The sequence below is a fragment of the Artibeus jamaicensis genome, unplaced genomic scaffold (assembly GCF_021234435.1).
Source record: "Artibeus jamaicensis isolate MK-2021 breed Jamaican fruit bat unplaced genomic scaffold, CSHL_Jam_final contig_1255, whole genome shotgun sequence".
In the NCBI taxonomy this organism is placed as follows: domain Eukaryota; kingdom Metazoa; phylum Chordata; class Mammalia; order Chiroptera; family Phyllostomidae; genus Artibeus; species Artibeus jamaicensis.
Window position 1 is genome coordinate 35,670 of NW_026521245.1, and position 12,021 is coordinate 47,690.

At 49.0% G+C, this 12,021-nt stretch overlaps 1 gene segment (V, D, J or C); it reads right to left on the minus strand.

Annotated features, from left to right (window-relative positions):
* Positions 1–8,051: 8,051 nt before the first annotated feature.
* On the minus strand, positions 8,052–8,603 carry LOC128627637 (immunoglobulin lambda variable 8-61-like). The segment is given in 2 exon segments: positions 8,052–8,386; positions 8,490–8,603. Coding segments are annotated over 2 exon segments (366 nt in total).
* Between the last annotated feature and the right edge of the window lie 3,418 nt (positions 8,604–12,021).

A 12,021-nucleotide genomic window follows, 5' to 3' on the forward strand; every position in this document is an offset into this window, starting at 1 on the left:
TTCACACATCCAGGGTCTCATGTGTAGATATTGTTGATAAATCATGTGGTGCATAGTTACCCTACTTTCTTTCACTGCCAGAAAGAGTTCTGCTCTATGGGAAGCAAGAACATGTGCAAATAGCTATGTCAGATGTCAGCATCCTCAGAATACACAGTAGAAAAAGTGACCCCCTGAGGTTCCACGAGGTTCAGAGTCAGACAAGAGGGAGGCAGTGAAACCAATGTGTAGAGAATGTTTCAGAAAGTGAGCTTGGTGACATGTTCAAATCAGGGCAAGGCTTTAGAATTTTGGTAGGGAACAGAGAATATCCAGGGGTTTGTGAGGAACTAACACGTGGGTGTACTTAGCATTTACCAGTGTAAATCAAGAATTTACATCAAGGGTTGATTGCTCTCCTTCTGTATTTGTAGCATCTGCATATGCTGCCATATTTATTTTGCACATTTGTCCCAGTCATACATATACTATATGTGTACTCTTCAATATGCACATACCTTTTAATGTTCTGAAACTCTTGTGCATTAAAGCAGTTAATTCCAATGACTGTCTCCTCACTGACTTGTGTTCCATGTTCCCAAGGGCTGGCTGATGTCATCGATGAGCTGATGGAAAGTGGGGGACGGACGATGGGTCCTCACTGTGCAGCTCTGTGATTCACGGAACGACACGCTGGGTGGAATGACGTCCAGACTGTGACAGAAATTCTCACCTCATCATTGAAGGCTGCTTTGCCCTCACCTCGCTTTGCAAAAGCCTCTCCTCTGTGGATTCAGACCACACACACCCATCTTCCTTTTTCTCGAGAATTTTCACATCATGGCAGTTTGTGGGGTTTGGGATGTGAAGGTGGATACTAGAGTTTGATGGGCCATGTGGTTCTCTCTATGGAACATGCGTGGACAAATGATGACATCACAGGACCTTAGTGAAGGGAGGCACCAGTGCACTTTCACCCACCTGACCCGCACTCAGCACTGTATAGGCTCATGGAGCTTGTCTGTGGTCCTCACAGTCTCCCCTGCTGTGTCCCTGTCCCTGTGGTTCTTCACTCAGCTCCTGACCACTCATCACAGCTTCTCCATTTTCCCTGTGTGAGGCCCCTGGATCCTGGTCTCTTGCACCATCACCTTGTGCAGCCCTGGGACCAGTACCTCACCTACATGGTTAATTAAGAACATGAGGACTCAAATTCGTGGCACTTTCCTGCTTTTGACACCTGGGGTCAAACTATTCACACTTCCTCTAGAACTAACTCAGAACCTCCATGTCAAAATGCCCAGAAAGCAGAAATCTTTCCATGGGCCTCAGGTCTGTGTCTTTTACAATATTACACATTTAGGTGCCAGATATATTCACTCAACAAACATATTTGAGTTTGTCCTTCATGCCAGCCTGTGTTCTGAATGTGTAGATACATTGGCAACAAAACATGAAAACGTTTAACATCTCAGGTCCCATGGAGCATCTACACCAGTGGGAAACCCCACAGTGAACAGAGTCACTGTCATCACAAATGTCCCTGTGGGGCTGGAATCCCCACTGACCTGTGATCTCCCTCAGATCTGGAGGTGACCCCTGAGGGACGAGACACATGAGCCTCACAAGGATGGACAGTGCTGGTCTCAAGGGCCTCCCACAGCGTGTCCTCGTCCTCTGTCCCTGCTGCAGTGCCCCAGGGGGCTCAGTGCACGTCCCGTCTCACTCACCAGGGCCTTGCACAGCATCTCCCTCTGGTACTGTGCACCGTTTCCTTTGCTTCATTTAATTTTTTGCATTATTGTCGCAGTGATAGTTTAAATGTATGCATATGATGAAGCCCCTCTCTGCTTATAAAACTCCTAATCGTTGCCTCCTCATGATTAAATAAAAATCTTTAGTGTCTCATTCAAGGTATCCGGGCTCCTAGCATGAACTGATGCCCATCTCCTGCCTCACCTTCCCCATCTGTAGTCTGTAAAAAACACGAATGGCTCCTGTTTGCAAATGTTTCTTAACCCTGAACATCTGAGTCTCATTCAATTACACTCTTCACATCTTTCAGCTCACATCCTGAGTGTCCTTTCCCCAGGAGATCATAGGGGGGCTCTTATCCAAATTGAGAGACAGGACCTGTCAGCTCAGACCTGCTGGATGGCAACCCTCTGTCATGGGGCAAGGACACTCAGTTCTGGAAGAAACAATCACAGCAGGACAGTGCTCCATCCCCTATGGTCCGCCCTTGTACCACTTAGATCCACGAACTTCTGTCATCTGTTTCACGGGCAGCTCTTCCCGGGACCTTTGAGCAAGTAGCAAGGGCTCATCTGTGGGATGAACTGTAATGTCTGCTGCTAGAGTTGGTCTCAAGCTGTCAGGATGCTACTTGTCCCCTCCTTTCACCTCCCATGCTGATTCCCCTGCCCTTTCCAATCACCAGGTCCAGGTGGCTACCTGGTAGGGTGGCTCAGAACCTCACTCTCCAGGGGTCTGTGCTCAAATCCACTTCCTTCTGAGGACAAGTGTTTGATGTTGCTGTAGCTGTTCTCTTCCCATTTCAAGCAGGGAGGAGAGAATCTCCAAGGCCAAGCTCAGCATTTCTCAACCTCTTTTTGTGAAAGCAGCCCCACCACATGCTGATAACCAGAGTCCACTGTCCCTGACAGTTTGGTGACTTTTCTCTTCATGTATAGGTCCCAGAGAAGCTGGCCTCGGAAATGTTAGGATTTATTTCTCTCATTTCCCTGGCACAAATATTCCTCATCTCCCTGCAGCAACATGAGAACCCACAGAGACAGCACTGCGGGAAATGGAGGCAGAGGTGCCCCTCATGGACCTCAACACTGACGGAGGGAGTAGCCTCTCCTTTGTGCCCCTTGTGGTGTTGGGGTCCAGACAACGCTCCAGGTCAGGTCAGAGCCCCACGCCCATAGTCACGGGTCCAGTGTTTCTACATCACAGGTGTTGTCCAGCCACTGTGGTGCGTGTTCTGTTGAGGTGGGTCCTGAGGGAGGATGGACGGAGTGAAGGAATTTGCTTGACAAGTGGAATACGGGAAGTGGAGAGAAAAAAATTAAACAAGGTGAAACACCTTGCATTGCACACCCTGTCACCTGTGCTCCCCACCCACTCACCACTGAGGAGACCAGCCCTGGGGCCGCCACTATCCTCACAGGGCTGCTGCCCTTGCAGCTCTCTGACCCAGGGACGCCCACTGACCTGCTGAGTGACATCTCCAGAGCACTCATTTCCTTCTCTGTCCCCCTTCCAGGAAGTCCCTGTGCTCTCTGCATCCCGGTGACAGTGTTTGGATGAGCTCTCCAACTGAGGGTTTGTCTGTCAACCACCCTGTCCAAGTGCAGGCCAAACAAGCTCTTGCTGGGCCTTGGCCAGGATGTGCTCATGCCTTCTCATTGTCCCCTGACAGCCTCTGTCTCTGTCCCCACTCAGGGCAGCCCACACTCAAGGCAGGGGTCACCCAAGGGCATGAGCAGCAGGAGTTGGGGCAAAGGCTGTCTCGGTGGTGGTCTGCCTTCTGACATCCAGAGGTTCACACCTTTCACTCACCAGACACATTTTCTAGGGCTTCTGTTCAGCTTTGCACCCACAGGAAGAAACAAAGCTGTGGCTGAACCAGAGTTTATGTCTTACTTCCTCCTTTGCATATGACACTGTGGCAATGGTCACTGTGCCAGACAATACAGGAGTAGTCAGCTTCGTCCTCAGGCTGGGCCCCGGACAGGGTCAGGGCAGCTTTGCCTCCAAGGATGGAGCCTGAGAACTGGGCAGGGGTCCAGGAGAGTTTATTGTTTGTATCATAAATCAGTGTGGTGGGGGCTTGGTCAGATTTTTGCTGGAACCAGTGTGGATAGTTACTGCTGGTGACGGCTCCAGTGCTGGAGGCACAGGTGAGAGTGACTGTCCCTCCTGGGGACACAGTCAGTGAGGGCTCCTGAGTCACCTCAGCCTGAGACCTGGACCCTGAAATGAAAACAGTCACATGTTAGGAATGAAGAGTGAAGGCAGAGGGATCCCTCCAAAGTCTGGTCTCTGAAGCGTCCACAGACCTGGGCAGAGGGTGAGGAGGGGGAGCAGGAGGAGAGGAGTCCAGGCCATGGTGGGCACTTTCCCAATCCCCTGGCCTCAGGCTGGTGCTGGTCTCTGGGTGTCCCTTTATCTCCTCCTCTGCTGCCTGGGTGAGGGGTGTATTTGGTGGGACATTATGCAAATTGGAGCGCAAAACACCATCCAAATCTGGGTCCTGGGCCCAGTTAATAGTTCTACTCTCAGAAGGAGGCTGGGTTTGTTGTGAGCTCTGAGTCTGTCCCTTGAGAGGAAGCACCTGCTGGCACTCTAACTCAGGCAAGGAATGTGGGCACAGGGCCCATTGAATTAGAAGCATTTGGTTTGGTTTCAGGCCTTGCATCTCTGAGAAGACCCACAGCGCCCCCTGGTGACGTCCTCCACAGATTACTCATGGTGTTGGGAGCTGTGCAGTAGGAATGGGAGCCCAGTTTTCATTTCAATGATCAATCAATCTATAAACAGATAAGAAACAAATAAAACAATTGATAAACTTTAAGTATCGTTGGTCCCTCTACTGGTTTATAAAATTTCATCTTTGTTATTTCTTATTTCTACACTTCCATTTGGTGTCATTTTATCATGTCTTCTGCTATTTGAGTTTCTCTCATTTTTCATTTCTTACAAGAATGTCTGTAGCTGCTGGTTACATGGATTTTATGACTATTCCCAAAGAAAACTGTCATATAATTTAATTATTTGAATAATTTCTGCGTTGGTTTCTGTAGACTTTCTTGGTGTCTTCAAGTTTTCATTTTCCTGGTTCTGGGTATGACCAGTGTTACTCCTTACAGGGTCCAGGCCATTGGGAGACCACATCAGGGGCCCCTGAGTCCCCTTTCCTCTGTCTTCCATCAGGCCGCCTGCCTGCTGAGCTACAGCAGAGAAGGTCATGGGCGGGTGTTCAGCTCCCATTGGCCCCACCAAAGCTGGAGCACTGACTCCCCTGCTTTGACACCTTCCTGGGGACAGTGGGGCACTGACTGTCACCAGTTGGTTCCCTTCAAGTTAGAGAGAGTCAGTCCCACAGCCCGGCTCCGTGGACTCAGGGAGGGAAGCACAGGGAGGAGGGGAGCTGCTGTGCTCAGTGGGTTGGCCGCCCAGTTCCCCACTGGGTCTCTCGGGCATCACTGACACAAGGAGGGTTGGGGGTCCCTGCATGGCCCACTCCCCTGCCTCCCACCCCTTACTCAGATCTCTGAATGCAACTGGGTTGTCAAGGCTTAGCTCCTCACTGGGTCCCACAGTTACAAGCAAGGGGCACAGGAGTGCACACTAGCTCTGGCCTCTATCCCCTCATCCAGTCTCACTGCTGAGGGGTGAGGTTCAAGTTCAGGTCCCTGCTGGTGGCCAGAATCATGGGTAGGAGAACTGGAGTGCTAACCAGCTTCAACTGGCTCTACCTGGCTGAGGCCTGTTGAATTTCTAATGGGAGGGAGTCAGCCTTCCCTGAATCACCCACACTGTCCCAGGTGGCAAAGGGACAGTGCCAGCTTGTGCTGGGAGGAAATGGGGACCCACACCCTGGCCCTTATAGCTGACATCCCTGGATGGGGGTGTAGGTCAGGATTGTATAGTGTGGGAGGGCAATGGGTGGGTGTAGTCTCAAAGATTTTCTCTGAGTGGACATCTGATTACCAGGTTATTCTGCTAGAAGGAAAGGGTCTCCTAGGAGCATTTGTCTATCTATCTATCTATCTATCTATCTATCTATCTATCTCTCTATCTATCTCCCATTTTGTCTGTATATTAGTTGTTGGAAATATGGAGTTCTCTTCACCTGTCTGCTCTGTCTACAAGGAGGTAATAAGGACCCAAGGACTCCAAACCACTCTGTTCCCCCAGTTTGACTACGTAGGAAGTCTGCCTTCTTGTCAGGTTTCAAGTCTACTTCTGCTTTGATTGACTAGGTCCAGTGTATGTAACATTTCCTTGGCCCAGGAGACCACACAAGGAGACTGACAACATCATTCCATCAGGAGCTCATGAAGGGAGGTCCCACCCAAGGTGCATCTCGGGCAGAGACAGGACCACGTGGATTTGCTCGGTGCCTTCCACTGCCACCCCCAGACTATGTGCTCTTTCTCTGCACTGGTGAGCCTACCTCCTGGGAAAGGAATGTGTCTTTAATCTGATGGTGGATCACTCTCAGGTGACCCGGGCTCTGTCACCAGAGCTGGAGTAGAGACAGATAAAGACAAGAGAGGATCACAAAGTCTTTGTGTCTACTGGGGGGGCAGGGGCAGCAGGAGTCAAAATGGCAGGTTGGGTTCCAGATGGAGTTGCTTTGGCTGCACAGCCAGGAGTTTATGCTTAAAGAGACTCTGGGAACAATGGGGCTCTTCACAGGGACTCAATCCTGAAATCCTCATGGAATGGAATCCTAATGTTTTTTTTCAGCCCTTGGATGAATGAGAGTCTTTTCTTTCCTGGTTCTGCAGAGAGTATTTATATATAAAAAAGTGGCTGGTAAACATGATTCATATTTTTGTATTTTTTTCCTGAGCACAAATGAACATGAACATACAACAGTTGGCCGTGGTTTGCATGTGAAAGGCTGTCTCTCTGCCCAGGAGCCTTGCACTACCTGGGGGTTGGCCCTGGACTTCCACCCTCCCAGGGGAGAAGGGAGTGTGTTTTCATTCCTCTGTGTGTGTTCACAAACTTTCAGCATTGTAAAAATGTTGCACTTACAGACAAAATGTTAGCAAATAAAACTTTTCCATAACTATCACCCAGTTTTTTCCAACATTACAGTCTTGATAAACTAGTGTCGTTTTTACAAACTGAGATGCTAACATTGGTGAGACAACATTAACTAAAGTGCAGGTTGGATTTAAATTTTATAAAATTCCCAGTATATATATACTTTTAGATTTTTAGGACCTGTTCAGGAATCTCTAATGTCTAAGTACTACAGAAAACAATCACAGATAACTACATATATTTCTAACATGCTAGATATTACACTTTTTTCTTTAAAATTTATTTCGTGTTGACTTGAACTAAAGTTTTTCTGAGAATTTTTTAACAAAGGTCAGAACAGTAAATAAAAGGACAGTTTCCTTCTCCGCATCTTTCCTCACTGCCCAGTGCCAGGCACCCGAGGCAGCCTGGTGTGGAGACCCCGCCTGTGGCCCCTCACCTGTCCCTGTGCCAAGCGGGGGGACCCGGGGGCTGGAAGGGGGTTCCTGGGAGGCCCTTCTAAACAGGTGTCATCTCAGAGCATCAATATTCACCTAAGTCATGGAAATCCACTCAACTTGTGGTTGTAGTTTTCAATTTAAAAACAAGAATAAAGGAAATCAAGTCACAGTTTTCATCGATGACCTGAGATTTTAAACCTGTTTCTGAACGTTCCAGATTTAGGAAGGTTGATATAGGAAAGATTGTGACCCGAAATTTAACTTGAGTAAATTCAAACAAAAGTGTTCAGGAATAATTTCATAATAATAAAGGTAGAGGCCGTTTTCAAACTTTAGTGTTCTTTAAAAAGTGTAAGTGACTTGCTTAAACACAGATTTTGCTCACACACACACAGTTCTGACCCAGCAGGCCTGGTCAGGGGACCAGCATGACCTGCAAGCTCCCAGTGACACTCTCACTTAAATGCTAATAAAACATTCCTGCAAACACAGTGTGAAATCAGTACATGAGAGGATGACTTGTTAAAGCTCCTGGAACACAGGCAGGATTACAAAGGCCAGTGTGGGCTCTGAGTCCCTCTGATGGTTAATGTGTCTGCACTCAGCTTTCTGCCCCCTCATGGTTCTAGGCAGAGGGGAAGACAGGAAGCCCATTCTGCCAGGGTCACACCTGGGACAGATGGGCACACCCTTGGGGAGCCTGGAGGAAGAACTTGAAGAAGAGCCACTGGACATGGGAATGGGGCCCTGGAGCCCCTCCCCTCGGTGTGCTGAGCATTCCCACCCTCTCTCTCCTTGTCACTAAAGCTGAGCCATTCTGAGCACAGGAGGAGGTTTTGGTTGCACTTCCCCATGGGGTCACATCACTGTGTAAGTGTAACTACCCATGTAGAGAGCACAGTAATAATCAGCCTCGTCCTCAGGCTGGGCCCCCGTGATGGTGAAGGTGGCTTTGTTCCCAGAGATGGATCCAGTGAAGCGCTCAGGGACCCCAGAGGGGCGGCTGTTTGTGTTATAGATGAGCGTGCGGGGAGCCTTGCCTGGGGTCTGCTGGTACCAGCCCGGGTAGTTACTACTAGAGACTGAGCCAGAGCTAAGGCCACAGGTGAGTGTGACTGTCCCTCCTGGAGACACAGACAGTGATGGCTCCTGGGTGACGACAGTCTGAGAATCCACACCTGAAACCAACAGAAAAGACATGGGTGTTGTTATAAGCGACAAGATCACCCTGAGACCGCGCTTTGGTGTGTCCCCCAAAAGTGCAGAGTCCCTTCCTCTGACCTGAGCTGTAAGTGAGGAGTCCCAGCAGGAGCACCGTCCAGGCCATGGTGGGGACACTCACAGGACACGGCCTCCTCAGACTCCTGGGGTGATAGGAGGTGTCCCTGGGGCCTTTTCTTGCCTCCCAGACCCATTAAGAGGAGAATGTGCTTCATGCAAATCAGCTTCCTCTATCCTCCTGCCCCAGTGTCACCCTGATGTCCCCTGGGGGTTATATTGAAAGAGGTAGGTGCTGGCGCCTTCCACACAGCAGTGACTGCACAGTAACTGAGACACTGAGTGAGGCACTGGGCTGGATGTCTTCCACCCAAGCAGCTTCCCTAAGTCACCAGGGACCTCAGTCCTAATTTCCCCTCTGGAAAACGGGAGGACTGAGCAGTGACCTGTGTGCAGTCTCACCTACAAGCCCCAGAGGCTTTCTTTTTTCCGAACCTAACCCCATCCATCTGACCATATTCTGGCCTCTCTGGTAAAACCCCTTCCTGCCCTCCCTGTGGGTTCTGAGCAGGTCTCCTGCCTCCAGCACTGAGACCACTAGGAAGCTAGTGTCAGGGGTGTGAAGGGACAGGAGTCTCCCACTGACACAGCCCTGTCAGCTCTCTGGGTGCAGCAGTCAGGGGACCAGGGCAGTAGCTGTCCCCCAGGTGTGGGTGCCAGCTCCCCTCAGCTCCCTGCAGTCATAGTGCCCAGAGTGTCCTCCACATGGCTGCAGGCTTTGAGGAGAAAGGCAACAGCATCGCCATCAAATTACGAGATTTATCCCAACAAACAAGGGTTATAACAAAATAAGAAAAATATGCCTGATAGTTAGAAACAAAAGGAGAGATTCACATGGTGCCTAGACTAGTTGGTGTGAACACCAGGGGGCATTTAACCACCGGGGTCCCCACCGTCCCCTGTGGAGCAGAGGGAATGGACAGGAAGGAGGGAGACTTGGGGGGAGGGAAGGTGGCAAGAGATGACATTGTTTCAGTATTTGGTGAAGATAATGCCCTCTGTTGTTTTCATCACACTATGAAATCAAAAGTGTAATTTCATATTTATTTCTTAATTGACAGTCAACTGATAATGAAATTTAAATGTACTTTTTATTCTCATCATTGTGTTCATGATGCTCAATTTACATAAGATAAAATGATTCCTACTAAAATACTGTATGTGTATAGTAACCAAATGAGTATTGGATGCAATAGAGACAATTATATAAGTATATAGGTTACATCTTGAAAGGAGAAGAATCTAAAATTGAAGGTAAAAATAAATCTTTGGAGAGGTAATTGAAATATCTCAATATTATAAATAACATCAGTTTCCAGAAGTTAGTAGGAATGACTGTCCCTAAAATAAGGGGGAACTGGACCAGCCAGACATGTAATCAGAATATATGACAGTGAAGGACCACAGCCTTGACCATGAGTGTCCTGGTGAACACACTGGGCCCTCGCCACTGCTTGCAGGGTTCCTGACCTCTGCAGGGAGCTCTGAGCCTCCTTCGGAAATTGTCTGAGACACTAGGGTTGAAAGCCGTTCTCTGCTGTGGGGAAACCTGGGCTGCAACTGGGAGGAAGTGCTGAACTGAGGGTTGTTAGAACGCATATGGGAGAGGAACCCAGGGGGCCCAGGAACCCATCACAAGGCAGGAAGGTGGAGCGCAGCGCCCCCTGGTGGCTCTGGGGTGATGCTGCCTCACCCAGCTAAGAGCTTTCCTTTGGACTGAGCTGTGCATCTGAAAGAACCCTGCTGATGCACTTCATGGACCATGGGCTACAGTATCAGTGAGTCCGTGACATCATGTCTGGTTACACCATCTTGTTCTCTTATGATGGGTCACAGCAACACCAGTGAGAGCTCTGAGTGGCACATCTCCCATGTGGTTCAGGACTTCTTCATATTTGTTCTCCCTCCAAAATCCGTGCTCCCTTTCCTCAGTAACATCCCATAAGCCCTAGCTTCAGCCCATGTCCTCCCTCATGGACAAAGAAGTCTTTCTTGATATAACATGGGTTCTACTGGTTTGTTGAGGTATTTGTCCACCTATGCTCATAAATGATGTCCTGTAATTTTGAAACCTCAGACTGTTCCTATTTGGGGGGTTTCTCCTTTTTTGATAATTAGTGCATTAGATTAGACTATATACCTCTATTTCAGGTATTTGAAATACCTTCCTTTTTAAAGAGTAAAGTGAAAGTGAGTTTATTAATAAAGCTAGGAGACAGAGAATGGCCACTCATAGAAAAAGCATCCTGAAAGACCTTCTTGAGTATTTCCCAGAAATGTGTCATTATGCTTCTGGCTCAGACTCAGTGTCAGAGATCATCCTCCTGACACACTCACATGCACACACACACACACACACACACACAGACCCAGAGAACGTGCATGAAGGCAGGATTAGCACTGTCTAATCCAGGACACTGGAACTGGGGACAGAAGGTGGTAGGAAGACTGAAATAACCCACTTCTTGTGTCCAGATGACAAAAGTAAAGGGCAGTGAGACTGTCCCCCAGGGACATCCTTCACTCCCCCACAATGAAGCTCCTTGTCCAATGAATGAGGAGGGTGAGGAGCAGAAGGGTCTGGGTCATGACATGGGGAAGCCCCAGCCCTCTGCCTGCTCAGGCCCAGTTGTGGAACTGTCTCATCACCAATTGTCTCTTGTCCTGTGCCCAGCAAGACTTCACACAGATTTGTTGCTGACGTGTGGCAGTCTCTCTGTTTACACCTGGACATCAGGCTGGAGAAGGAATTCTAGGAACTGGGAAGGAAGGAACGTGAGGCAGGTGTGAGAGCCAGAGCCCGGAGCTCACAGGGCCCCTGAGAGCGCTACAGATGCAGTGCCCATCACAGGCAGATTCCACAGGACTTTCCTGTACTGTGGTCCTCACCCGGGAATGCTGCCCATCCCACTGTCTGTAAGAGGGATTCTCTTCTTAATTCCTGCTGTGTAGGGATGAACACAGTTTGAGTGAGTCATTCTAGCAATAACTCAGATAAAATATGGTAGAGCCTTGAATGTTCAAAACTTGAGAAAAGCAATAACTACAGCACATGGAAAGATGTCATTGGTCACTAGAGGAATACAATTCAAAACTCAGTAAGAGCCCTGACCAGTGTGGCTCAGTTGGTTGGGTGTCGTTCTGCAGAGCAAGAAGGTGGCTGCTGTGATTGCTGATCAGGGCTCGTGCCTGGGTTGCAGGTTTGATTCCTGGGTGGGACAGGCACGCAGGCAGTCGATCAGTGCTGCTCTCAGAAACTGCTGTGAGGTACCACTCACCAGACTAGAAGGGCTGTAATAAAGGGAGACAGGTTAACAGTTGTTGGGGAGATGTGAAGAAATCAGGCCCAGACACCTGGCGGGTTGAAAATTCAACCATCCAGCCGTAGTGACCAACATCTAACAGCCTCTCACAGTCTTAACAGACTCTCACAGTCTTAACAGAACATTGTCACATGTCTCGGTAACTCCACTTCTAAGTGTCTGCACAAGAGAAACAAGAGCACACATCCAGTCAAAACAAAGTAAATCGGACA